The 25889-nt window shown below is 38.4% G+C and overlaps 1 protein-coding gene across 2 annotated transcripts in view; it reads right to left on the bottom strand.

The window, feature by feature from the left end:
- Positions 1 to 1699: 1699 nt before the first annotated feature.
- Positions 1700 to 25889, bottom strand: part of zmym2 (zinc finger MYM-type containing 2) — a 105148-nt gene continuing 80958 nt past the window's right edge. For both annotated transcript variants that reach the window (XM_008107977.3, XM_008107983.3), the window contains 16 exons: positions 23989 to 24105; positions 23252 to 23402; positions 22678 to 22850; positions 21361 to 21526; positions 19953 to 19987; positions 19381 to 19510; positions 19158 to 19273; positions 18230 to 18407; positions 16722 to 16829; positions 14982 to 15076; positions 13302 to 13470; positions 12779 to 12930; positions 11171 to 11285; positions 9149 to 9400; positions 3911 to 4034; positions 1700 to 2625 (listed from right to left, as the gene is read on the bottom strand). In XM_008107977.3, coding sequence (XP_008106184.1) covers positions 2433 to 2625; positions 3911 to 4034; positions 9149 to 9400; positions 11171 to 11285; positions 12779 to 12930; positions 13302 to 13470; positions 14982 to 15076; positions 16722 to 16829; positions 18230 to 18407; positions 19158 to 19273; positions 19381 to 19510; positions 19953 to 19987; positions 21361 to 21526; positions 22678 to 22850; positions 23252 to 23402; positions 23989 to 24105 — 2274 coding nt within the window. In that variant the 3' untranslated portion in view covers positions 1700 to 2432. The remainder of the gene's footprint in view (positions 2626 to 3910; positions 4035 to 9148; positions 9401 to 11170; positions 11286 to 12778; positions 12931 to 13301; positions 13471 to 14981; positions 15077 to 16721; positions 16830 to 18229; positions 18408 to 19157; positions 19274 to 19380; positions 19511 to 19952; positions 19988 to 21360; positions 21527 to 22677; positions 22851 to 23251; positions 23403 to 23988; positions 24106 to 25889) is intronic.

The raw sequence follows: 25889 nt of genomic DNA, 5'->3' as shown, positions 1-25889 counted from the left end.
AAGAGGAAATCATGGTCCTGTTTTCCTTAATTAAAACCATTTTTAACATGCCCCTGTATATTACACACAAATACACATCTCTGATCTCAGGTAGTCAACATTTATTAGTTCTAAACTTTGATTGATCCAATTTGAACCAAGCTGTTTGTTCTCTGATCTCTTGTCTTTCGAGATATGTAGTATTTTAAAAGAAAAGTGTTAACATTCACTCCATGTACTACATAAATATTTGCGTCTGTAATATGATTTGTATTCCATATCCTTAAGGTGGAACCTACAAAAATGATCCCACTCTTGCATCTCAAGTAGTGGCCTGCAGCTAATAAAGACCTCTGTTACTACTTAAAATGTGACAAGGTTCTTCAGTGCAAAGATACTCAACTGGGCAGTAAAATGTTAAAGAGTTTATAAATGTTAAACGTTCAAGTCTCCTCCCCCAGCTTTCCTAAAATTGGGGTCATTCCACACAGGAGTAATTCATAATATCTAAATACATCTGTCACAAGTTAGCACTGTGGTTTTGATTTTGGAAATATTTCAAGGTCCTTGAAGTACAATACTGAAAAACTTGAAATCATAAAGTTTATGCGTCACAATACATTTTATGACAAATTGCAATGACCAACAACTAACAACCATGTTCAGTTCAAAAAATTGTACATTTTCTTGGACAATAAGGCCAGTTTAGTAATCCTTTTAAGATTTATTGAGTTAGAAACATCAGCAAGATTCTCTTACCACTAGCTCTGTCCCATCATTTACACTCCTTCTGTCTTGCTCTGGAGAAAGCATCCAGGAAAATACATGTCCGAGGGACAGTAGGAGACAGGTACTTCTAAGTACAGCGAGAGCAACCACTACTGCACACATTTAGGCAAGTTCATGTGGCAGGGCTTCACTCCCTTTTGGCCCCATCACCACATGCTGCTTGAAGAATTGTTCTTCAGTGATGGGGGACTCTCCAGAATGGGTATTACACAGTGTGGAAGAGACAAACAGAACTGAAACTGCCTTTGAAAATGCAATAGTGCTTTCTATTAATGCAAGGTGAGAAACAAAACGGAGCTGCTGTACACTGCATAAAAAGTGGAATTGTGCAAGAGCTATCTAAGTAATTTGCATAAGGAATTTTCCATGATTTAACCCACTCATTATAAAGATCGAACAAAATTGATTTGAAAACAAATGCTCCAAAGGACCTAAATAAAAAGATTTTGAAACACAGTATATCACAAAATCGTAAGAGTTGGAAGAGACCACAAGGGCCATCCAGTCCAATAAATGTACTGTATATTACACAATAATCTTTTTACTAAGCTAGGAAGATATCTTTGTTTGCAATTGTCTGCAGAGTTGCCCCATTTAAGTATTTGCTAACAGGGCTTATCTAATGTCTTACATTACTATTTTTTTCAGCAACCAAGTGTCTTTTCTCCCGATTTCATATTGTGAATATATTTAATTTGAATTGCTGCAATTTGTAATCTGCTATTCTGTGCTTTTAATTACAGTGTATGTGTCTTACTTATTCTTGTGTAAACTGCCCTGAGAATTTGTGTAGTGAAGTACTGCAAAAAACCTTCTTAAAACAAAAAATACTAAAAGGCTCAGTAAAAATAAAAGGTCAAGTTGTTGCATTTTACACTCTCGAATGACAATGAACTGTCTCAATGTCCTTACATATTGTCAACGTGTGCCATCAGATGATAAACACTTTTATTTATCAGGGTAAATTCAGAGTCACAAATAAGGAAAGGGTACTAAGGTTTTTAATAAGGGCAACAAAAATTCATTTCACCAGTATAGATTCACATTACAGTACATCAATATTGACAGCATTCTCTTTTGTCTATTTTTTGGTACATAAGATGGAACCTCTCTACATAACCTCATAAGGCTTCAGTAACTAAGAGTAAAAAACCTATTAGTTTACAATTTCTTTAAAAAATTCTGAAAGACACAGCAAGTTCTAAACTTTAGTAGTGCTACCCATACACAACTACCTGGTTTCAGAACCCATTAAAATCCCCGACTCTCTTTCAAAGAAGCTCTGCAACAGTGAAGTTGTGCAAAAGGGATGGTGCTTACTATGACCCTTTCCCCCCAAAAAAGAAATTACACATGGCACATCTTAATTCATATTTTGCAATGTAAAAAGTTAAAAACATATCTAACCAAATAAATAATAATTAAAAAAATGAATGTGTGTGTGTTAAGAATCCTAAAACCACTATGCAGAATAATGGCCACTTTCGCTCACAGATTATTTACATGGTAATACCCAGCTGAGGGTACACTGCTACAAAACATGTTAAACGAAGAGTAAACTTGAAATGTCTCTCCCCCCATTCCGCAATGATAAAAATCTAGCAGCCTGACTAACTAATGCTGTTGTGTTTTCTTTTATTTTCCATGGAGAGTTTGGGAAGCGTTTAATCTATGTCTTCATCCAGTTCATAATTGTCTTTATCATAAATATCTTTTACTAAAAGAACCCGTACGAGCATGTTTTCCAAAGTATTGCGATCCACTGAGGTGGGGGTGTACCAGACTGGGCTGTCTGAGGACACTGGGCAGTCTGGCTGCAAGTAGAACACATCCGTTCTCTGGCTGAGATTTGGTGGGCTGCAAAAGAAGAGGAAACGTTAGAACAGTACAAGTGGCAACAAAGAATTCGCACATACATTAGAAAAAATGATGGACATCATGAATACGGCCATATTAACAGCATTACTATCAAAATCACAAGGAAAGACTATTAAAACGACAGACTGGACTCTTTTCAAAGATTGGCTTAAAGAAAATAAAATAAAAATACCAATTTGATAAATGGAAAGGGCAATAAATATAAATAAATAAATAAAAACCATCCGCAACAATAAGAAGAGAGATGAGCTGAGATAAGTTTTGATAATGTAGTTCTTCCTCTAAACATAAGAAGTACAAATTAAGCACCATTATTCTGAAAAAAGGAAGTTACCAACTTTTTTCTTTTTTCTTTCTCTCTCTCTTTCTTTCTACTTTCCTCTACCCCAAATGTTCCCCCACTTTTTATGTAAATAAAACTCTTTTAATTTTAATAAAAATTATTTTTTAAAAATAATTTGCACACACATTTATACAGATATTTAGTTTATAGTTCCAGTTTTAATCAAACCAACTTAGAAATATATTAGAACACAAGATCAACTGCCAAAAGAAAAGGTGACCTCGTACCAAGAAAGGCAAAATGTTAGTAACTATGCATAATACACATTATGAAAAGTTGTAAATGTATGCTTCCCTAAAATAGCAGTGTAGTACTTTGTTCTACTTCTATTCAAGGATAAGGATCACAATCCATCTACTAAAACTACCAAACTTTAGTCTGGTACATAAACAGGGCTATCTTATACATCTCTGCTGAAAAGTATGTCCCACGGAGTATCACAGCACTCATTCCTAGGCATGAGGTGGTGCCCAAAGAACCTTTGCATGATTAAAATCTAGAATGTGCTAATAATGCATTTCTATATGTTCAGTCACTATGAACTCCCCAATATACTATGTCTGGTACTCCCCCTACTGGTAAAGTAATTCTTCTCCTTGGAAGCATACAAAATGTTGCATCTAGTTTAAAAACTTAATAAAAAATGAGTCAAATGAAGCATGATCTGTGGTTGCACAAATGGATCATGTGGCCCAGAGATGCAGAACCAGAAAGACTGTGCCAGCTTGTATGTGTTTGCAAAGCTGATATACAGCTACTTTAGGAAAGAAGGCAACAGAAATGGGTGGTTACCAAACATGCTTGTTATCAGTTATGTTAATAAAGAAAATCTACATTTTGTCTGTCTTCGAGTATTTTTTTCTGACCAAAGTCCAAAGATTTTCTATTTCTACCCAAGGGAAGCTGTTAAGAGACAAATACCTCTTCGATAAGTAGCATTCAAACATTTTCACAGGACATCTAGAGGGATCTGCTGTGTTTTCAATTTGTTCAAATACTGGCTCATCATCTTCATGCTTCCTTTTCCCTGTAGCTATTTTCTCTTCTAAAACAGAAAAAAATGGAAGACTGTTATGAAAGAAATGTAGGCCTCACTCTAATTTAATGGATGAGGATTATTTTACACTGAACCATATACTCTCAAACCAACTTGCAATAAAGCCACCCTGAACTCTGATTTTATTGCTTTGACATTAACTCTCCATAACAACAATTACAAAGGACCGAGATCCCTTGAGGACCCCAGTGGATCTGAGTGTTGTCATCATCATTTTGTGTCTGGCTAGAGGTGATCAGAATGTTCTCTGATCCTGCCTGCACACCTAGAATCTTGGACTGAATTTGAGAGGCAATAAATCAGCTGGGAGGTGCCTGGACATTGCAGAGGAGGAAGGGAATACCTATCACTGCGACATCCAAAAAGGGACATCCACATGCAAAAAGGACACATATATTATCCACAACAAAATTCTGGCCATAATATTACAGGCAGAAAGGAATGAAAGCCAAAGGCTGATATTCTGTAAAGTTAACCACTAGCATCGTTACAAAAGCAATGTGGGGGCCTTTACTTTCTTGTTTAAAGGGTGAAGTGTACGTTGTACTTGAACTAAGGAATCCCATGTTCCCTTCTCTGTCTTTGCTTCAAAAATGGTAAGGAAACAGAGCCCTGTCCCACCCCAGAAACAAGCAGGCCACCAAAGAAAAGCTCTTTAGATCACTTGTACTTATTCAGTATGAAAAACTGAGAAGAATGGCATTTGATGTATAAATACAATGATGGGGTAAAATTGAGAAGGAAAAACACAAGTTACTTCAAAGAAAACCAAGAAGCCCATTCCTTTAACTATAACTATTCTGCTATAGCTTTGAGAAAAGGTGATAGCTTAGTGTTAGATGTCTGTTTTACAAAGATCCACAGTTCAATCCCAGACAGACCTAAGAACGACTTCTTGGAAAACCCTGGAGAACTGCTGTCGGTTGTCACTGTAGTTAATAATAAGTTAATCATATTATATAACCATCATAGAATCATAGAATAGTAGAGTTGGAAGAGACCTCATGGGCCATCTAGTCCAACCCCCTGCCAAGAAGCAGGAAATCGCATTCAAAGCACCCCCGACAGATGGCCATCCAGCCTCTGTTTAAAGGCCTCCAAAGAAGGAGCCTCCACCACAGTCTGGGGGAGAGAGTTCCACTGCCGAACAGCTCTCACAGTGAGGAAGTTCTTCCTGATGTTCAGGTGGAATCTCCTTTCCTGTAGTTTGAAGCCATTGTTCCGTGTCCTAGTCTGCAGGGCAGCAGAAAACAAGCTTGCTCCCTCTTCCCTATGGCTTCCCCTCACATATTTGTACATGGCTATCATGTCTCCTCTCAGCCTTCTCTTCTGCAGGCTAAACATGCCCAGTTCTTTAAGCCTCTCCTCATAGGGCTTGTTCTCCAGACCTTTGAGTTGCCCTCCTCTGGACGCTCTCCAGCTTGTCAACATCTCCCTTCAACTGTGGTGCCCAAAATTGGACACAGTATTCCAAGTGTGGTCTGACCAAGGCAGAATAGAGGGGGAGCATGACTTCCCTGGATCTAGACGCTATTCCCCTATTGATGCAGGCCAAAATCCCATTGGCTTTCTTAGCAGCCGCATCACATTGCTGGCTCATGTTTAACTTGTTGTCCACAAGGACTCCAAGATCTTTTTCACACGTACTGCTGTCTAGCCAGGTGTCCCCCATTCTGTATCTTTGATTTCCATTTTTTCTGCCGAAGTGAAGTATCTTGCATTTGTCCCTGTTGAACTTCATTTTGTTAGTTTCGGCCCATCTCTCTAGTTTGTCAAGATCGTTTTGAATTCTGCTCCTTTCTTCTGGAGTGTTGGCTATCCCTCCCAGTTTGGTGTCATCTGCAAACTTGATGATCGTGCTTTCTAACCCTTCGTCTAAGTCATTAATAAAGATGTTGAACAGAACCGGGCCCAGGACGGAACACTGCGGCACTCCACTCGTGACTTCTTTCCAAGATGAAGACGACGCATTGGTGAGCACCCTTTGGGTTCGTTCGCTTAGCCAATTACAGATCCACCTAACCGTAGTTTTGTCTAGCCCACATTTTACTAGTTTGTTTGCCAGAAGGTTGTGAGGGACTTTGTCGAAGGCCTTACTGAATCAAGGTACGCTACATCTACGGCATTCCCTGTATCGACCCAACTCGTAACTCTGTCGAAAAAAGAGATCAGATTAGTCTGGCATGACTTGTTTTTGGTAAATCCGTGTTGACTATTAGCAATGACTGCATCTGTTTCTAAGTGTTTGCAGACCACTTCCTTAATGATCTTTTCCAGAATCTTGCCTGGTATCGACGTGAGGCTGACCGGACGGTAATTGTTTGGGTCGTTCTTTTTTCCCTTCTTGAAGATAGGGACCACATTCGCCCTCCTCCAATCTGCTGGGACTTCTCCCGTTCTCCAAGAACTCTCAAATATGATCACCAGTGGTTCTGAAATAACTTCCGCTAGTTCCTTCAGTACTCTTGGATGTAGTTGATCTGGCCCTGGCGACTTGAATTCGTTTAGAGTGGCCAGGTGTTCCTGGACAACTTGTTTCCCTATTTGGGGTTGGATTTCCCCAAATCCTTTGTCCATTTCATGTTGCTGAGGTTGAAGATGGCTTTCTTTTTGTGAGAAGACCGAGGCAAAGAAGGTATTAAGCAGTTCTGCCTTTTCCCTGTCCCCTGTCGCCATCACCCCATCTTCTCCTCGCAGAGGCCCTATCGCCTCCTTTTTCTTCCTTTTTCTACCAACGTAAGCAAAAAAGCCTTTTTTGTTGTTTTTAATGTCCCTGGCAAGCCTGAGCTCATTTTGCGCTTTAGCCTTGCGAACCTTTTCCCTACAGGAGTTGGCTATACGTTTGAATTCTTCTTTGGTGATTTCTCCCCTTTTCCACTTCTTGTGCATGTCACTTTTGAGTTTTAGCTCAGTTAGAAGTTCTTTGGACATCCATTCTGGCTTCTTCGCATGTGCCATGTTTTTTTTCTTTGTTGGCACTGTTTGCATTTGCGCCTTGAGTATTTCACTTTTAAAAAATTCCCATCCATCGTTAACTCCCTTGTCTTTTAATATTGGCATCCATGGAATGCTGCTCAGTATTTCCTTCATTTTTTGGAAGTCAGCTCTCTTAAAGTCCAGAATGCGTGTTTGACTTGTCTTAGTTTCCGCCTTCCATTGTATCACAAACTGCAGGAGCACATGGTCACTTGCCCCTAAGGATCCGACGACTTCTACTGTATTGATCAGGTCTTCCACATTTGTTAAGATTAGATCAAGAGTTGCTGATCCCCTTGTTGTCTCCTCTACCTTCTGGACCATAAAATTGTCTGCAAAGCAAGTGAGGAATTTGTTGGACTTTGTGCTCTTGGCTGAGTTTGTTTTCCAGCAGATATCAGGATAGTTGAAGTCGCCCATGACTACTATATCTTTTCTTTGTGCCTGTTTGGTCAGCTGTTGACAAAAGGCTTCATCAAGTTCTATATCCTGGTTCGGAGGTCTGTAGTAGACACCCACAACGGGATCTTTCTGAGTCCCGGTTCCCTTGATTCTTATCCAGATGCTTTCAAGCTGGTTTCCCAAATTACAGTCTTGCATTTCTTCTGCAACGTAACTGTTTTTGACATATAAAGCTACTCCCCCTCCTCTCCCCTTTGTTCTATTTCTGTGAAAGAGGTTATAGCCCTCTATGGCTACATTCCAGTGATGGGAGTCATCCCACCAGGTTTCAGTGATGCCTATGACGTCGTACGTGTGGTGCTGTGTTAAAAGTTGGAGTTCGTCTTGCTTATTTCCCATGCTCTGTGCATTAGTGTAAAGACATGTAAGCCCCTGTGACCTCCCCTTGAGCTGTTTATTTGGGATTATTGTGCTCTCGGTAGTTGGTCCTTGCTGTGTTTGTGCAGCCCTCCATTTAGCCTTTTGGCAGTTCCCTGTGGTCGTGGGTAACATAGTGTTTGCCAGGCTGTTGTTCCCCTCCCCCAGTGGATCTAGTTTAAAGTGCGCCTGATGAAGTTTGTGTGCAAAAAGATGTTTTCCTACTTGTGTGAGATGCACCCCATCACTTGCCAGTAGGCCATCCTCCTGGAAGAGTAGACCATGGTCAAGGAAGCCAAAATGCTCCTCTTGACACCATTTTCTGAGCCAGTTATTGACCTGTACTATTTTTCCGGCCCTTGTAGAGCCGTGTCCTACAACGGGGAGGAGGGATGAAAAGATCACCTGTACATTACACAGTTTTAGCTTACTTCCGAGGGCTCGAAAATCATTTGTGATCTTTTGAAAAGTATGCCTAGCGGTGTCATTGGTACCTACATGAATCAACATAAGGTGGGGAGGGTGATGGGGCTTTAGGAGCCTGCTGAGCCTCTGAGTGATATGGTGTATTTTTGCCCCCGGGAGGCAGCATGTTTCTCGAGCCATCCCATCTGGTCTGGAAATGATGGCTTCCGTTCCTCTAAGGAGGGAGTCACCTACTACCAAGACCTGTTTCCTTTGAGGATTGACAGGGTCCCTTTTGTGCAAGACAGTGTGTATGTCCCCTGAAGTGTGTTCCTGTTGGAGTGAATTGTGTAGGTGTAAAGTGTTGCCCTCCTCCTCGACATCCCCAGTGCATTCATCAATGACAATCCATTGAGATGCATCCAAGAGCCCATCACTCTCCCAAGGGTGTTCCTGCTGTGCCTCATCTACAATTGGGGATGGAGCATTTGCATGATTACATAAGTTTGAATGTGGCGATGCATTGTCCCCGTCAGAGCTATCCCCTGCGCATTGATCAAGAGTGGCCCACTGAGTAGTATCTAAGTAACTGTGGTCCTCCACAAGATGTGTTTCCTGATTGTTTGTTAATGGTGTGAGAATTTGGAATCTTTGGTTCATCTGTTCTCTTAGCAGAGAGAGTCTTGTTTAGTTTCTATGTCAGGCTCCTTTTTTGGGAAAGAGACAATCATTTAATGGGAAATTGTCCCTGTGTTTCACAGTGACGGCTCTGAACAGCAGAATTCTTTAATCCAAAACAGCTTGCGAGCATCAGATCAGCTGGCCCAACTCTACTGGATGCTAAGCAAGCAGGCCACTGGCTTTTCAACTGACCAAAATAATTACATTTAATATCACAGTACCTTCACTGTCTGTTCCACATAAGGAAGAAACCTGATATCTAAGACAAGCTTTGCTTTCCATTGTTAAAGGATTTTGTTTCCAATGTCTATAAACCGTGGCGAAGGAAAGTCTTAAGTGCTGTTCCACAGTTTTCAGGCCAAAATACTTTGTGTTGAAGTAGAGCAGTGTATTTAGAAGAGTAACTGGAGAATGGGATCCTAGCTGTTTTATCCTCCATAGATAATCTTCTTCAACTCGAGAAAATATTGATCCTGGAAGGAGGGGGAAAAAAGGCAAATATACAATTATACAAACCTGGAAACCACACAACACCCAAATTAATACTTTGCAAATTAGCCAAACCATAGTAATCTAAATTTGTGTGTGTGTTTATGTGTGTGTGAGATGTAAAACTGCATTGATTCTGCAATGCAGATGCACCCTGGAAGAATGGATGGAAACAAATGGATGATGCAAAGACCTGAGCAATGCCAATATTATTTCAGGATGCAGAGAAAAGGAAGACTATGGGATTTCAAATATATCTTTCATCATTCCTTAGACAAAAGTCTGATCCTGCAAGCAGCATAGTTAGGTAATTCTAGAAACCTCAACATCTGACTAGTGAGGAAACAGATAAGAAACTGCACTGTTTTGACTGTAACAAACAATGCAGATAACTGGCTCTTCTTAATATGGCAGTGGCATCCTCTTGTGGCCAGAATAAGTGTTGTAGCCCAATAACACACTTGAATTCTTGGTGGCATGTGGAACTAAAGCAGCAGGATTACCCCTCCAACCTGCATAAAGATGAGGAATGAAGGGGGATAGAGAAAAATGAAATCTGACAGCAACTTTAGGACTAACTGATTTTTATTTTTGCATGAGCTGCAATTACTGAGTGGACTGCATCAAAGAGGTGTATTGAGATTTATGACAGCTCAATAAAAGGTTAGTCTTTGAAGTGCTGCCACATTTCTTCTTTTCTTTCCCTCCTTTACTCTTTTTTCTGCATCTCTGCCACTTCTCTGAAAATGTTCCTACCTGGTGCTCATAGCATTCTCTGAGTCTACTTAAAACACCCACTCACTGTTTGTGGGTATGTTTTTCCTTGGTGTATGCACTCCATATTTTCTGATCCAATTAACTCCTTTCCCTCTTCAAAGTGCCACTCAAAATGGTATCTCAACACTGAGAACAATGTGGTGTCTTGAAATAGAAACATTCCCAACTGTTATTTATGAGCTCAACCGGCCTGTGTGTGAGGGCTCGAACTATGATGACAGAGCTTGAATCCCAATCAGCATGACTGTCAGTGCGCACTGGATCACCTGAGAGCTGCCTATGGTATTGTGGAAACAAAGCACCTAAAATAAGGTTGCAACTGTCTCGCCAAGATCTGCAGTCTACTTTTGACTGGTCTTCCTTATCAGTCTTATCCGAGTAAAAATACATTAATTCCCTGCCTTGTTAGATTACCCCAATATTAAGTGAATTTCATAATTTCATAATAAAAGAGAGAAAAATATGAAGTAAAAAAACCAGATGATTAGAGATGAGTGGAAAGAACCCCCTCCCCATTAGGCTATAAACATTAAAATAAGAAAGCCAAAAAAAAAAGAAAAGCTTGACAAAAAACACAGGAATGACTAAGGATGGGAAGAATGGGGAAGAACACAAGTTCTGTCCCAGTAGCACAATGTGTTCTGGAAGGGAGGAACTGCTGGCTCCAAACACAGAAATTCTGGATCATAGCATCTATGACTTGTCTGAGGTGATAGGGAAATGACCTTGGGAGCATCCCTCACAAAAACCTAAGAAATAGGTTAAACTAAATTAACTTGTACATCATCTCACAACATAGATAGATCTTCAGGATGACACATTAATTGAATGTTACATACATCTACAAACACAATACAATTCATAAAACTTGTATTTATGAATTTAAAGGAAAATATTGTGAGCTGCACTGCCTGAAAAAGGTAAGGAACATAAGGTCAGAAAGAAGAGACAAAAATGATAATGACAAGAAAGGTTACCATCTGGAAGTATGCTTGGTTGCCAGCTTCTGAGTATTTTATTTATTTCCTGCTCAAATGTTTGATAGTTGGGATCCAAAAAGAGATTATCTTTTCTATTGCTTCCATTTAGATACTGTAGAAAAAGAAAAGCATAATATTTAGTATACAAACAAACAAAATGACAAACATCTTCTAGAATTTTTCTCTCTTCATGAAGATAAGTGAAATGCTGTCATATGTGGGATATAGATAACAGCCGTGCCTCTGTTTAACAACTCTGGTCAGGCTTGTTAAATCGAAAATAATTAGAGGAGTAGAAGTCAAGGTGTATTTCCATTCATAGCCGTTCTTCTATGAACCATAAAGTTTTGATCCAATAATCCAATACATGCTTCTCTTCAAAGAACTGGGGGCAAGATTTTCTGTTACTCCTTCTTGTCGCTTTTCTGCATAGTTGCAGGATCCCTCAACAAGAACAGCATCAAGATTAATGCTTTGATGCTGGTTTGTTGAGAAATCAACCAGCATTTGTTATTAAGAAGGTAAGAAGAATAATACTAAATGACTCCTTAGTGCAGAATTATGCTTCATGCATGACCAACCAGTTGCCCACGGGAAGAACATGAGTGCGCTCCCCATAAATTGAGACAAGAGAAGCCCAGGACAGAAGGAAGTCCCTGCAAGTCCCTTTTGGTGTGAGAGAATTGACCATCTGCAAGGACATTGCTCAGGAGACGCCCGGATGTTTGATGTTTTACCATACTTTGGGAGGTTCTTTCATGTCCCCACAGGGGGAGCTAGAGCTGACAGATGGGAGCTCACCCCGATTCCTGGATTCAAAGCGCCAACCTTTCAGTCAGCAGTCCTGCCAGCACAAGGGTTTAACCCATTGCACCATGGGGGGCTCCATCCATAATGATGAGCTGTCATCAATAGCCTTGTCTTCCATAAATGTGTATATCACATTCTAAAGATATCACAGTTAGCAATATAAGTATATTCTGAAGCAGAGAATTCCACCATCTAATTATGTTGTGTGAAAAAAAAATGTTTATCTGTCCTGATTTTTCTACCATTCAACTTCAGTGGATGATTCAGATTCTAATGTCATACTAAAGGGAGAAAAACTTTACTCTATACTCTTTCTCTAATTATGTATACATAATGGTATACATTTAGGTCTTTATAAGAAGTAATGATCACTACGTAGTACATTCTACACTTTTTTGTTTTTATACTTTTATTAAGAGGTTTTTTAATTCTACACTTTTAATTAAAAAAAAATCGGAAAATCTATCCAGGTGCACTCTCAGCATTACATTTGTCCCCAGCACTGGTCTTATATCCTCTGAAACCCTTGGCCTTTTTCCCTAGCAAAAAAAGTCCCCAAAGAGTAGCAATTCACTTTTTAAATTGGTCACACTCTCCTTCTTTCTGATACTCTTCAGCATAAAGATATTTGTCTCTCAAAACCAGAAATGGACTTCTGTACATTTCCAAATCCCGCTCCCTATTTAAAAAAAAAACTTACAGCAGTCCATGTAGCGGAATTTTTCCCTCATAACCATCATAGTTGCCCATCCCTGTCCTCTCCCATAAAGATTACATCTCTATTTTATTACAAACCTCCTGAATCCCAAGACACAGATAATAGATACTGTCAGGTGCATAGTTTTCTCCATTTGGTCTTCGGATTTCATTAACAAAATGTGCCAACCCAAAGTTTAGCTCAGCAGGAGTATGTGATGTAATATCTTCTTTCAATTTCACTGTCTTTGCTGCAGAGCAAAACAGAGGGCCATCATGAAAAGCAAGCCCTTTGTAATAAAATAAAACATCTAACAGAAGCCTAACAAATAAAAGGTAGCAACACGTTCAAAGAAATTACAAATACTACCATAAAGAAAAGTCTCAAATACTAAGTACAGAGAGAGCTTTTCACTAAAACTCTAAAAATGTCAATATCTACTGTACTTCTAATTGCAGCAATCCATTTCATTCATCAGGCTGTAAAACGGGGAGTGACTTGCCCAATGCCACCCTAGCAAGCCCATGTCATTCAAACACACCACCCAGTTCAAAACATCTACTGATGTGCACTCGCTGCCTGTTTTAGACCTAAAGACATAACTAATTAGAAAATACTTACTTGATTTCAGCTCATCTAAGACCGGCAGATCTTCATCTAGATTCCTAGTTTTTACCCAGTGTTTCCATGCATTTACACCATATGCATACTTGAAGGGGAAACTGCACTCAGAATTCTCAGAGCTATCGTCCTGAGAGTGGTATTCAGACACTGCTTTTCTCTTCGCTCCCTGCCATTAAAACAGAGCTGTAAATATCACTGCTTATTAACATGGAACTTACAGTCAGTAATTCTACACTCTACTATGGACAAATGAAAGCAATAAAAGCGTAACTACTAACTACCCAGAAGATCTGTAAACTCTAAAGTAATACTTGTGCTTCACTGAGCTCAAATCATATGATGAGTTCCATATACTATCGCCTCTTTCAAAAACTGTTCTGTACTACAAAGAATTGCCTTAATTAAGTAGTAAATAATAATACAATGATTACTTATATATTAAGAACCATCCTTTTGACACTTGAAAAAACTATTTCTAGAAAGAGAAAAAGTTAGCTTTCTATTTGGAAAGATCCAAATAATTATGTCAAGCCATTGGCAGGTTAAACATGTACAACAATTGAAAAAAATAATTAAAAGCTAGTTGCAGAGTTGATTACAAAGATGTTGATACATGAAATTGGAACGCTAAATAGAAATCTCCCTGAATTTAATACCAAATGTAAATTTTCCCACTGAAATAAAAACATATACTAGAATACAGTAGATTCTAAAAACACAGAAAAATATAAACATAGGAATAGACATCATAACATATACAGAAGGTTGAAAAATCAGAGTCACTACAGTATATACACTCAACTGATCTCATGTGTAAGTTGAGGGCAGGTTTGGATGCCAAAATTATGGTTTCTGATATGACCCGAAGGTGAGTCAGGGATCATTCTGAAGAGAGGGAAAAGCAACAGTGTTGCCTCAAGGGAACAACCGCTCCTGGCCACCATTGCTGCCATTTTCCTGCCCAGGGACTCAAAAAGTTCAGAAGCTGTGCCACAAGGGAGACAGAAGAGGCAGCAGGAGAGTCAGTGCTTCTGTTAGGTTCTCCCAGCGTAGACTATGCTCTCGCCTTGCATCCCGCTACTCAAAGAAGGGGATGGTTTCCTTTCAACAAAATTTAAGGTACAGTATGTACATTGACTTGTATATAAATCAATCCAGGTTTTTCAGGTTGATTTTTTTACAAAAATTTCTAGAATTACACAGAAGCCAGAAATGAAAATCGAAGTAAAAATGAGGAGTGACAGGAAGGAATAAGACAAGACAGGGAAGAAACTGTGGATGTTGAGCAACAGCATGCCAAGGACCAATGTAAATTCAGCCTATGATTTTATGGTCCCTGTATGTCTCTGGACACCAACAGGGAGAAAACCAAATTATGTAGTTTCCTTCTCTCTTGCCATTCCAAATAAAAGAGTTGCACAAGAACACTATAGTGTCGATGCATAGCTTCCTTCAATTTCAATGTTGTTTGTATGAATATGTTTTGCCTTGTGGATTACACTGGCTTTCTTTCACTTTTAGTAATTCATAGCTTTCAATCAGGAGCATAATCAAATTTCTTTTGCTCATGATGGGGCTCCTGTTATAAATGGGGTCATGACAGAATAATACATTTCATTTTTCATGCTGTGCTCATTATAATACATTTTAATTTTGAAATATATAAATAAGAAATACCTTCTTTTTAGTTCGAGGTCTTGGCTGTTCCTCGTACTCCTCTCCAAAGACAGGCGGCAGCAAGAATTCATTCTCAGTTTCAAGTTCTTCTGTTGCTGCACATAAATTAGAATGTAATTCCCGTAAGAAATATTTAAGTAACCTACAGTCTACAATTATAGGCTTTAGCCTATAAAGGCCTAAACAGTTCCAGCTCAGTCTACCTGTCTGAACGTATCTCCCCCTATGAACTACCTCGGAGTTTAAGATCATCTGGGGAGGCCATGCTCTCGATCCCACCTTCTTCGCAAGTGTGATTGGTGGGGACGAGAGACAGGGTCTTCTCAGTTGTGGCCCCTCGCTGTAAACTCTCTCCCTAGTGATATTAGAACATCCCCCTCCCTCCTAGCCTTTAGAAGGAGAGTAAAAACCTGGCTTTGGGAGCAGGCTTTTGAAAAATAGCTCAGTGTAATAACTTTAATTGGAAATTGTGCAATTGACTATGGAAAGGCTTTAGACCTTGTTTATGGATGACATGTCTTAACATTGCAATGTATTTAAATTATGCTTTTATGTATGTAACAATTTTAATCGAATTTTATTTCAAGTTTCCGTTTTATGCCCCTGGCACTGTGCCGTTTGTAAGCCGCCTTGAATCCCCCTCGAGGTAGAGAAAGGCAAGATATAAATAAGGTAAATAAATAAATAGATACAATTGCCTAATCAGGTGCATTTAACTGATTGCGATACAATATATAGTAAAATATATTTGCATATAATTCATGCATGAACATAACAGAGAAAATAAATTAATAAAGAAAATTAAAATATCCATAATCAAAGGCAATATACTTATGATTATCAAATATTACAGAAATCTGTGGCTAGATTCCCAGCCCTAATCAGGGCAGCTATGGAACAACCTACTTTATGTGGATTCCTACTCCATACCAGAGAAAGGTACCATGCCATACTTGGAAACTTTCAAAGTAGAAGAGATAATCATAGGATTTATTGGTCTGATATGGCAAGATATATTATTTACATTCCTATCACCCTCACCATATTTTAAATATAGAATTGCTCCCAATAAGAAGACTACATTAAGTTAGAGTTACTTCTAGATTAGGGTGTTCACTGGAGCTAGTTATAAGGATCATACAACTCCTCTGGCTCCAACAGCTCAATTGGTTGACAGCCTATTTCTAGGCACAATTCAAAGAGATGGTTGGGATGGCTGGCACTTATAGAGTCCTACAGAGTTTAAGGTATGCTTTTCATTGTAACCTTTTAAATAAGTAAACTCCTTTCAGTTCAATTATTGAGTAAAAGTGGGATATAAATAAAGTTAACCATAATATATATTGTATATACATATAATATTGATTATAATATTATAATGGAATACAACATTATACTACTAATACAATATAATATTAATTATCTATTATATGTTAAATGTAATATTACTAATAATATTACCATATAATTATATAGTACAATATAGTAATTTAATGCTATATTGTGCTATTCTAATAATATATTGTATGTTCATTTAATTTGTAAGCCGCTCTGAGTCCCCTTCGGGGTGAGAAGAGTGGGATATAAATGTAGTAAATAAATAAATAAATAAATAAATAAAATCTTAATAAAACAAATGCTTCAATATAAATTTCCCAGAAGGATGAGACCAAAAACAGAAAACAATTTGTGCCCCATACCAACTGTCAAACTATTTGTTTTAAAACTTAGCATACAAACCTCTAGGAAAATCAACCTCAATATCAAGGTCTGGGTCATACGGAACATCAGGCAAGCATGTTTGTGTTTCTGTCTCAGAAGGAACCACCTCTGTCTCAATTATTTCACCTATAATTAAAGAAAGGCCAAATCCCAACGTAACTTATGGGGTCATATGTGAAACTAGTTATGAGCCAAAGAAAACTAAAGGCAGACAAGCTTACATGAACATGTAAAGGAGAAAAAGGTACCTACAACCAGAGCAACTCCTGGAATCTCCCAACCAATACACTCCATTCCAGTTCTGGAGCCTGAACAGAATTTTCTTACCGTATTATCTACCACCAGTAAATCCAGCATTACAAAACAGGAAAAGGTTTTGGTTCCATAAACCACTGTTTTTTAGTTGTGTTAGAAGTGAACATACTGCAAGTTGCTTCTGGTATGAGAGAATCGGCCGTCTACAGAGGCGTTGCCCAGGGGACACCTGGAAGTGTTACCATCCTGCTGGAAGGCTTCTCTCATGTCCCCAATGAGAAGCTAGGCCTGACAGACGGGAGCTGACCCTGTCTCCATTCGAACTGCCAACCTTTAGTCGGCACAAGGGTTTAACTCATTGCACCACCATGGCCCCCACAGACTTTGTTACACAGAAACAAACAGATAGTGACTATCATCTGAAGAAAGCCCAGTATACGACTCAGGAAAGCAGTATGGCTAGAGAGATCATCTAAGAAAGCCTGTATATGTGCACTCTCTCTCATATAATCCTCTGTCCTGTCAGAGCATCTGCACAACTGCCAGTACCCTATGACCTATTGTTCGCTTTTTGTACATGCAGTAGATCAACCTTTTTAGCACTGAATTTAGGTTGCAGCCTGACCCATACTGTAACCTAGTCCTAAGCTTTGCTGTTTTTTCAAATCAGATCAGGTGCTACTGTAATGACCAAGTGAGGAACTCATACTGAATCTGGTTAGACAGGGGCCTAGCATGGGAAAGGTATCTTTCTTATTTACCATAAAACACCAAATGATAATTATTTAGGAATGTGGTATGTCACCTTTCAACTAAGTATTGAGATGGTTTATTGAGCAAAACAACTAAAGGCTCTCTTTTCCAAACTCTACCCAAACTTTTCCAATATTAAAATTTTCTATATAAGCACTCAAATATGTGCCATGCCCACAAGGAAAAAAAGAACATAAAGTGACATAAAGTCTACAAAAGTTTGTTATGTGCCTTCGAGCTGACTCTGGCTTATGGTAACCATATCCTAAGGGGGTTTCGCAAGAGTTATTCAGAGAAGGTTTATCACTGTCTTCCTCTTAGGCTGAGAGTGTGACTTACTCAAGGTCATCACCAGGTTTCCCCGACTGAGCAGAAATTCAAACCCTGAACTCCTGGAGTCCTAGTCCAACCATCAATCATTACACCACACAGTCTGTCATAAACTACACTGGACTTCCACATGTGTGAGTCCACCAATACTAGTTTGATTCAATTTTTAAAAAATTGATAGGACATACTTTCGAGTACTACAGGTTCTATTATCTCAGTGTTCTCAGGAATTTCTTCTGGGATGGCCACTGAATCGCCAGATTCTTTTTCAGAATTTGGAGGGACTTTATTCTTTAATTCTTCTATTGCTTCAAGTATCTTCTCACTGGTTTCTAATGTGGTCGGCAGAAAAACTGGAACAGGGACCTATGGAGGAATAATATAAATCATTAACTTTCCTAATGATGAAGTACAACCAATAACAAGCTTTCCAGAGGGCAGAATGAGTAGAAACTGGACATTCAGCGAAGTCTAACAGAAATGTGTACATATGCATGAAGTATTAGGTGGGTGTAAGATATAACCAATTGATATGTAACTGAAAAAGGATGAGTTCCCCCGGGGAGATAGGGTGGGTTATAAAGCAGCATTGTTGTTGTTGTTGTTAATGAGAATTTATTTATTTATTTATTTATTTCCATCATTTCTATCCCGCCCTTCTCACTCGAAGGGACTCAGGGCGGCTCACAATCTGGCAAAATTCAATGCCAATATACAATACAAAAAGATAAAATATAAGCAATTAAAACAATTAGATAATTTAACAAAATACAATAAATAGATTTAAAACCATACATTATAAAATACTTTAAAATTTAGAATTTATAAATTGTGCAAGTCCATGTCATTTTAGATATACTGGTGTATATGGTGCATGTAATTAAATATGCTTCCATCGCATAGCAAAGTTATAAATATACTTTCACATTTGTCTTGTATTTCTTTTTGTAGCCAACAGCCTAGTTTAATAAGAGATTCAGCTCTTTCAACAAAACTGAAGTAGAAGAACTTCAGCTACACACAGCAATTTTATGAGAACATTATGGCATAAAACAGGTGAATTTAAGGAATATAAAATGTAACAAATGTCAAAATCTATACTGAAATAAGACTTACTGGGACAGGAACTGTTGTAGGAACTGGAACATTTTGACTACACATGTGCATAGGAACAGGTACATATACAGGTACTGGTATAGGCACAGGGACATATTCTTTTTCCCAGCCATCATCTATAATGAAAGACAATATATGTTCACATACAAGCACTAAAAGAGTACTACAAAACAGAAAAAATAAAATTATATTCTGACAAAAGGTGTTGCTTTTTAAAAATTACCTGTCTGACAAGATTTAGTCTGCATGTGGGGTTTACAGTATGTCGCTTTTGTCATTGTCAGAGGCTTGCAAAGCACAGCTTTGTTTTTCATTTCTTTACTTGGTGTTGGGGAAGGAGGTGGTGCTGATGCCTGTAAATAAGGATATTGCCCAATATTAGCATATACAAAAACTGTATTAGTCTACAATTTCAATAGAAATTTCTTAGATGTAGGATAGCCATATTTCTCCATGGCTCTGATGGAGTTTAATATTTAACAAACTACTTTTAAAAGTAATTCCAAGTTCTGCATGCATGAACAGGCCTTGAAACCCTCTCTTCCTACCTTGAAACCCATAATGTGAAGCTGGTTTGATTTTGAAACTGATTCAATGCCATGGGTGAGTAAAAGTAAAATCTTGCAGATTCCTCTTCTCAGGTGTATGGTTTAACTCATGTATTCATATATGAACAGAGCCATATGAAAGAAAGCTTCCTTGTAAGGTGAGTGTATTCAGTATAATACAGGAGTGACTTCTTGAAGAAATATTAAACTTAGACTTAAAAGACGTACTCAGTTACAGATTACTTACTGTGACTTTTGTTCGGGGAGTTTGACATCCCTGATCTAGAAATGCAAGACAAGGTATGATTAATATAACATTATTTCAAATGCAGATGTAAAAATGAAAAATAATACTATTCAAGTGACACTTTTGAATTACTCCTTAACAAATCAACATCTTCATATTAGGTGGTTACTAAGAATGGTACCAAGGACTCTCAGCATGCCTTGGGCAGCAATGATGGAGGTCCTGAAACTCACAAGTAGTAGCGAAGGGGACTTTCCTTCCCTAGTAACTCCAACATAGGATCAAAAACAGCTTACAGACATGCTAACATTGGCCTAAATTGAGTTCATATAGAAAATATTTTATTGGACGAATCTATTATCTTAGTCCCTGAAGAGAACTTTCCTACCTCTATAACTTTAGGAGAATTAAAAAACCAAGCCAGGTGAATCAAGTATCCAACTTTATTTGAAGGAAGAACAGCAATTCTGCCTTCCACGTCGAAGGAAGATGTTCTGGAGACTGCCTCCCTGTCCTACAAGAGGGCTTCCCTCCCAGTTCTGGTGGCCTCTTCGTTCCCTTCAGTAGGTGAAAGTGTTATGTGGGGTGTTTTTTTTGTTAGGTCTATTATAAGTAGTGAACCCCACTGTCCTTTGGGCTGAAAAGGAGGATAATATATTTATCCCTGCATTTAGTTCTGCTAGTAAAGGTAAAGGTTTTCCACTGACATTAAGTCCATTCATGTCCAACTCTGGGGGTTGGTGCTCATCTCCATTTCTAAGCCAAAGACCCGGTGTTGTTCGTAGACTCCTCCACAGTCATGTGGCCAGCATGACTGCATGAAGCACCATTACCTTCCCGCCAGAGTGGTACCTATTGCTCTACTCACAACAGCATGTTTTTGAACTGCTAAGTTGGCAGAAGCTGGGGCTAATAGCGGGAGCTCACCCTGCTCCCCGGATTCGAACCTGGCAATCTTTTGGTCAGCAAGTTCAGCAGTTCAGCGGTTTAATCTGCTGCACCACCAGGGGCTCTGGTGCTCTGCTACTTTGCTATAATTCACTTTCTCAGAACAGGGCTGAGCAGTTGTTGAAGAAGGGTGTGTCCATTTTAAGATTGATCTCTTCAGTACCAAGAAAGACCACCTTTGAGGCACTGGATGGCCAAATGTGTCCCATGGGTCACACAATTCTCCCTCTTATTTTAGAAGACTGGTTCCGAATCTCAGGGTTCTGAGGTACTGGAATATAATCCCCCAAATCCCTCACTATTGGCCATGCTGACTAGCATTTCTGGACACGAAAGCCAACAAAATTTGGCTTTTAAACCAATATCCTAGAAAAACTCCTTTGGAAACAGAGAAATTATAAAGCATTATATTAATCACAAGGTTTTAGAACACAATATAATTAGTGAGGAAGAATCATACCATAATGTAAATTCTCTGGTCCTTTCTGTGTTGCCATATTGGGTTCATTTTGTTGACAATAGAAACGTAGAAGGCAGTGCTGATCACAGAAATGTTTCATCTCCCCTCGCCATTGGACTTTTTCTTTAAGAGTTCCTTGGGTTTTACAACAGTCACATCTTGCAGCCTTGAAAACAATTAGATTTTTATTAATTTAATTTAATAGAAAAACACCAACTGCTGCAATATGCATCTGATTAAAAAACATTTATAACATTTCATTACACAAGGAAAGAGCAGCAATGAGGGGAAGATACCCACCAAAAAAGAAAAATCACTACTAGACTGCCCACAGTATCAATGTAAATGTAATAAGCAATGTGTTCTTACCAACATATTAAAGCCTTATTTATACCAAGAAAGCTTGAGCAGCGCTATGGTTAAAAGCACTTGCAATAAATCTTATCCCTTCTTATTTCATCTCTGGGTATAATGCTGCTGTACCTCTTGACATCACTTTTAATAACATTTAGTAAATATAATGATTTCTTTAAAACTGAATGTCTTATAGTATTGGTACTTGAGATTTATTTGTTGTTTTAAATAATATTTAACTATTGTGTTACATTTAACATTTTTCCTACTACTTCCTTGAAGGTTTTTTCACACAAGAGGCAGAATGTTAATCATTTAGTAAAATGATCACATTTAAAAACACACGAAAAGCATTTTGATCAGACACTACACAAAATATAATGATGCACCATGTAATACCTGGGCCGGACTTTAGCATAGCTGGCTATGATCTCTACTGACCAAAAGGTTGGCAGTTCGAAGCCCAGGTCGGGGTGAGCACCCAACCTTCAGCCCAGCTCACTGTCTACCTAAGCAGTTCGAAAACAGCTGTGAGCTGTGAGTAGAGAAATTAGGCACGGCTTAAGCGGGGAGGTATTTTTATGGCATCATAAAAAAAGGAAATACCAGAAAATGCGAGCGATCAAAGAACAGGAGGAAAAGTCTTTGATCAAGGGCTCATCATCATAGAGGATGGAGTGACAGCACCCCGTGGCCAGAATTGAGCACAACCTCCAGGACGACAAAGTTGGAAAAATGCCGACATATACCTCTATTTGTTGTCTGTCCTGTATGTCTGACGGCATTGAATGTTTGCCAAATATATGTTCTGTGATCTGCCCTGAGTCCCCTTTGAGGTGAAAAGAATGGAATATAAATGGTATAAATAAAAAATGCACATATATTGCCAATTGTTTGGTTAACATACTGAAAAACAATTGGCAACTTTCCAATGTTTCCAACATATTTTGAATATGGCATTACCTTGAAATACCAGTCTTGAAATTTTCTAGAACATTCTTCACTGCAGAAATCTCTGACAACTCCATCAAGTTCCTTAGTGGCTCCCTTTTTACACAGTTGAGAGCAGTAATTGCAAGTAACACACCGCAATCCTAACCGTTTTGCAAAGTCTTGTTTATATAGCAGCTTGCAACCTGTAAAAAAGAAATATGGCACAATCATTGAAATATCTTGCACCATAACATTTAATCATGGTCTCAGCTGATGTTACTCAGTCATGTTCATTACAAACTGCCAAGTCCTGAAAACAGTATAAATGTTTATTAACTCATTTAGATCCAAATAAACATAAAGAGTTGTAGAAGTAGGACCAAATTCAAAACAGAACTCTTATGTAAAGAGAGCTAGTGACTAAGCAGCGATACACTGGATGCTTGAGTTCACTTTGCCCTGAGCACATGTGAATACAGCCTGACAAAACCACTTCAAAATGGTTACATCTCACAACTCATCTTTTGGTATACTAAAGGACTTTAATCACACTTTTATATATGACAGTATGGTCAATTACACACTGCATAGAGACAAAACACACCTTCACTACAGAATGGTCTCTTGATACCAGAAAATTTCACCGTTTCATGCAGCGTCTTCTCCTCTTGACAGTATTCACAGTACGTTACTATACAATGTAGCTTCTTATAGTCATCAGAACAAATTCTACTGCAGAACTGATATACTTTGTTCTAATGAGAAAAAAATCAAATAAAAACGATATGTAACAAGATGTAAAATATATATAATATTTAAAAATATTACAAGCTTTATACAAGGAAAAGGCAAAATGTAACATTTTAAAATGGCTGTTTTGTATAAAAATGTTAAATCAACTATGTTCACACACACATTATAGGTATGTGGGTTATACGAGTCAAAACAACATAATCAAATCAACGTAACAATTTAAAAAGTTATCAATATAAAAAAATACACAGCAAGCAGAATTGTAACCCACCACCAAACTGTAAGATAAATAAATGTCCTATTTGTTCAGCATTCAGTTTTTAATAGCCATTCAAAGTGAGTTAAACCAATATTATTTATTTGTCAATTATTTATCTCTATTATATACTTGGAAAGGGTTATGATAAAAACCAAAAGGCAGTAAGCTAAATTAATTCTACAAAATGATCAAATATTTTAAAGAGAAAGAAATTTAATGTTTCTCATTTATATTTATTCTAACACTTGGTGACATGACATAAGGAAGGAACTTTGTCAACTTGACATAAGGCAGGAACGACACATTCCATTTTATTGTCATTTACTTACTTCCCATTCCAGTACTTCTGGCTTTGAGCAGAAAGTATTTTTGCAATAATTGCATTTTAGCTGAATGTCACTTGGAGCCACAAACTGGCCATTCGTTGAAGATTGTACATTTAAAGTCTGAAAAATATGTTCAAAATGCACAAATTACTCTAGGAGAATATTAGATAAGGCTATCGGCTTTAATACTTTATTTTTGTTAGTGAGTGTAGGAATTAAAATGTAATAGATTTTCAATATGTACCTTTTTTCTAAATCCAATGTTTTATGCAGGCTCATTCATCAAATTTCAAATTCATACTTTTATTACTCACTGTCATCAGTTCACTTTATTTAGAACAGTGGTTCCCAGCCTGTGGTCCATGGACCACTGGTGGTCCCCAAGAACTAAAATATGGTCCGCGCCTCACCGTTACTACACCGTTGCAACGAGAGTGACTGGTCTCACAAAACCATCCACCAGGGATGTTGGGAGGAGAGAGGGCTGACTACCCACAAAAGGCGTGACAACAAGCCTCCTGACTGCTGCTTCTCTTCCTCCTCCCTCTCCCTGAGCAGTGCCATTCCATGTGGTTCCTGGAAACGGGGATACCTTGGTGTCTTTGTTTTTAGGCCTGTTCCTGGGGCTATTTGGGATGCTGATTCAGAAAATTGCATTGGATAGACCATATCAGCTCTAGATTATTAAATATGGTTTTCTGTGAGCGAGTAGATGGCGACTACTGGATGGCATATGTTCTGTTCCAAATCTAAAGTTGACCAAAAACTGATTCGTAACACTTTTGGTACTAATGTTGAAGAATGGTCCCTGGTCAAAGTGGTCCCTGGTCAAAAAAAGGTTGGGATCCACTGATTTAGAACTATGCCAGCAAGCAGACAGGACCTTGCTCCAGAGCAAGCAAAATGTCACCAGTAGGATATAGAAGAATGCGAAGAAGAAAGGAGCAGTAGCTCACCAGCTCATGCCCAGGTTTTGAGGTAGGAGCCTCCTGCTTCAGTCATGAGTGGTCTATATGGTGTTATGGAGAAAAGTGTCAAAGTATAAAGGAAAGAAACAGAGACTGAGTGAGTTTTCCAAAGAGAACAGATGAATCACATATTAACTGGGTCAAAGCTGGACGAACAAAAACATCTGATAGGACATGTTGGGAGGTGGATATGGACTGATGAACTGGGGCAAACTGGTGAACAAGTGTGGAGGACAAATGTGCAATTCTACACAATCTAGCTTTTTATTACCATTTCACACCATTCTCTTGTTTTATATGTATTCAGTGTGCAATACCCCTTTGGCAGCATATTCAATTTAACACTTCCACATACTCAAAGATTAGACTAAAAGTTATTTAACTGTTTCAAATGGTAAGACAGAGGGTTTTATTCTTTTAAATAACAAAGACAGAGGCAATATAGTTGATCCTCTGTAGCTATAGCTTTTGCATCCACGGATTCAACTTGTTTGCTTATTTACATCTTTAAAAGCAAATGTTGATTTTGCAGTATTAAAAAGGGACACCATTGACTTACACCATTGTATAGAACAGGACATGAGCATCTATGGATTTTAGTATCCATGTGTGTGCATGTGTTCCTGAAACCAAAACCCAGCAGATACCAAGGGCCCAAGGTACTACAACATGGTTCACACTTACTGGTTTCATGACTGAGACTCAACTATCTTAACACTCAAATCAGTTACCACTGTATAATGTTGCTAGGCAACAACTGATGCAAGGTATATAGTCTTCCAGAAGAAGACACTCTAAACTCCTGCGCTCAACCACATGGAGATGAGCAAATTAAGGCTGTACTTGAACAGTACATAATGGAGAAGAATCAAACAGAACATGTTATATTCAAAAGAGAAGAAAGCAACAGATCACCAGACACTTGTATCTGGATAA

The sequence above is a fragment of the Anolis carolinensis genome, chromosome 3 (assembly GCF_035594765.1).
Source record: "Anolis carolinensis isolate JA03-04 chromosome 3, rAnoCar3.1.pri, whole genome shotgun sequence".
Taxonomy (NCBI): domain Eukaryota; kingdom Metazoa; phylum Chordata; class Lepidosauria; order Squamata; family Dactyloidae; genus Anolis; species Anolis carolinensis.
Note: the sequence above shows the minus strand (reverse complement) of the source record. Positions and strands in the feature narration are given on the sequence as shown.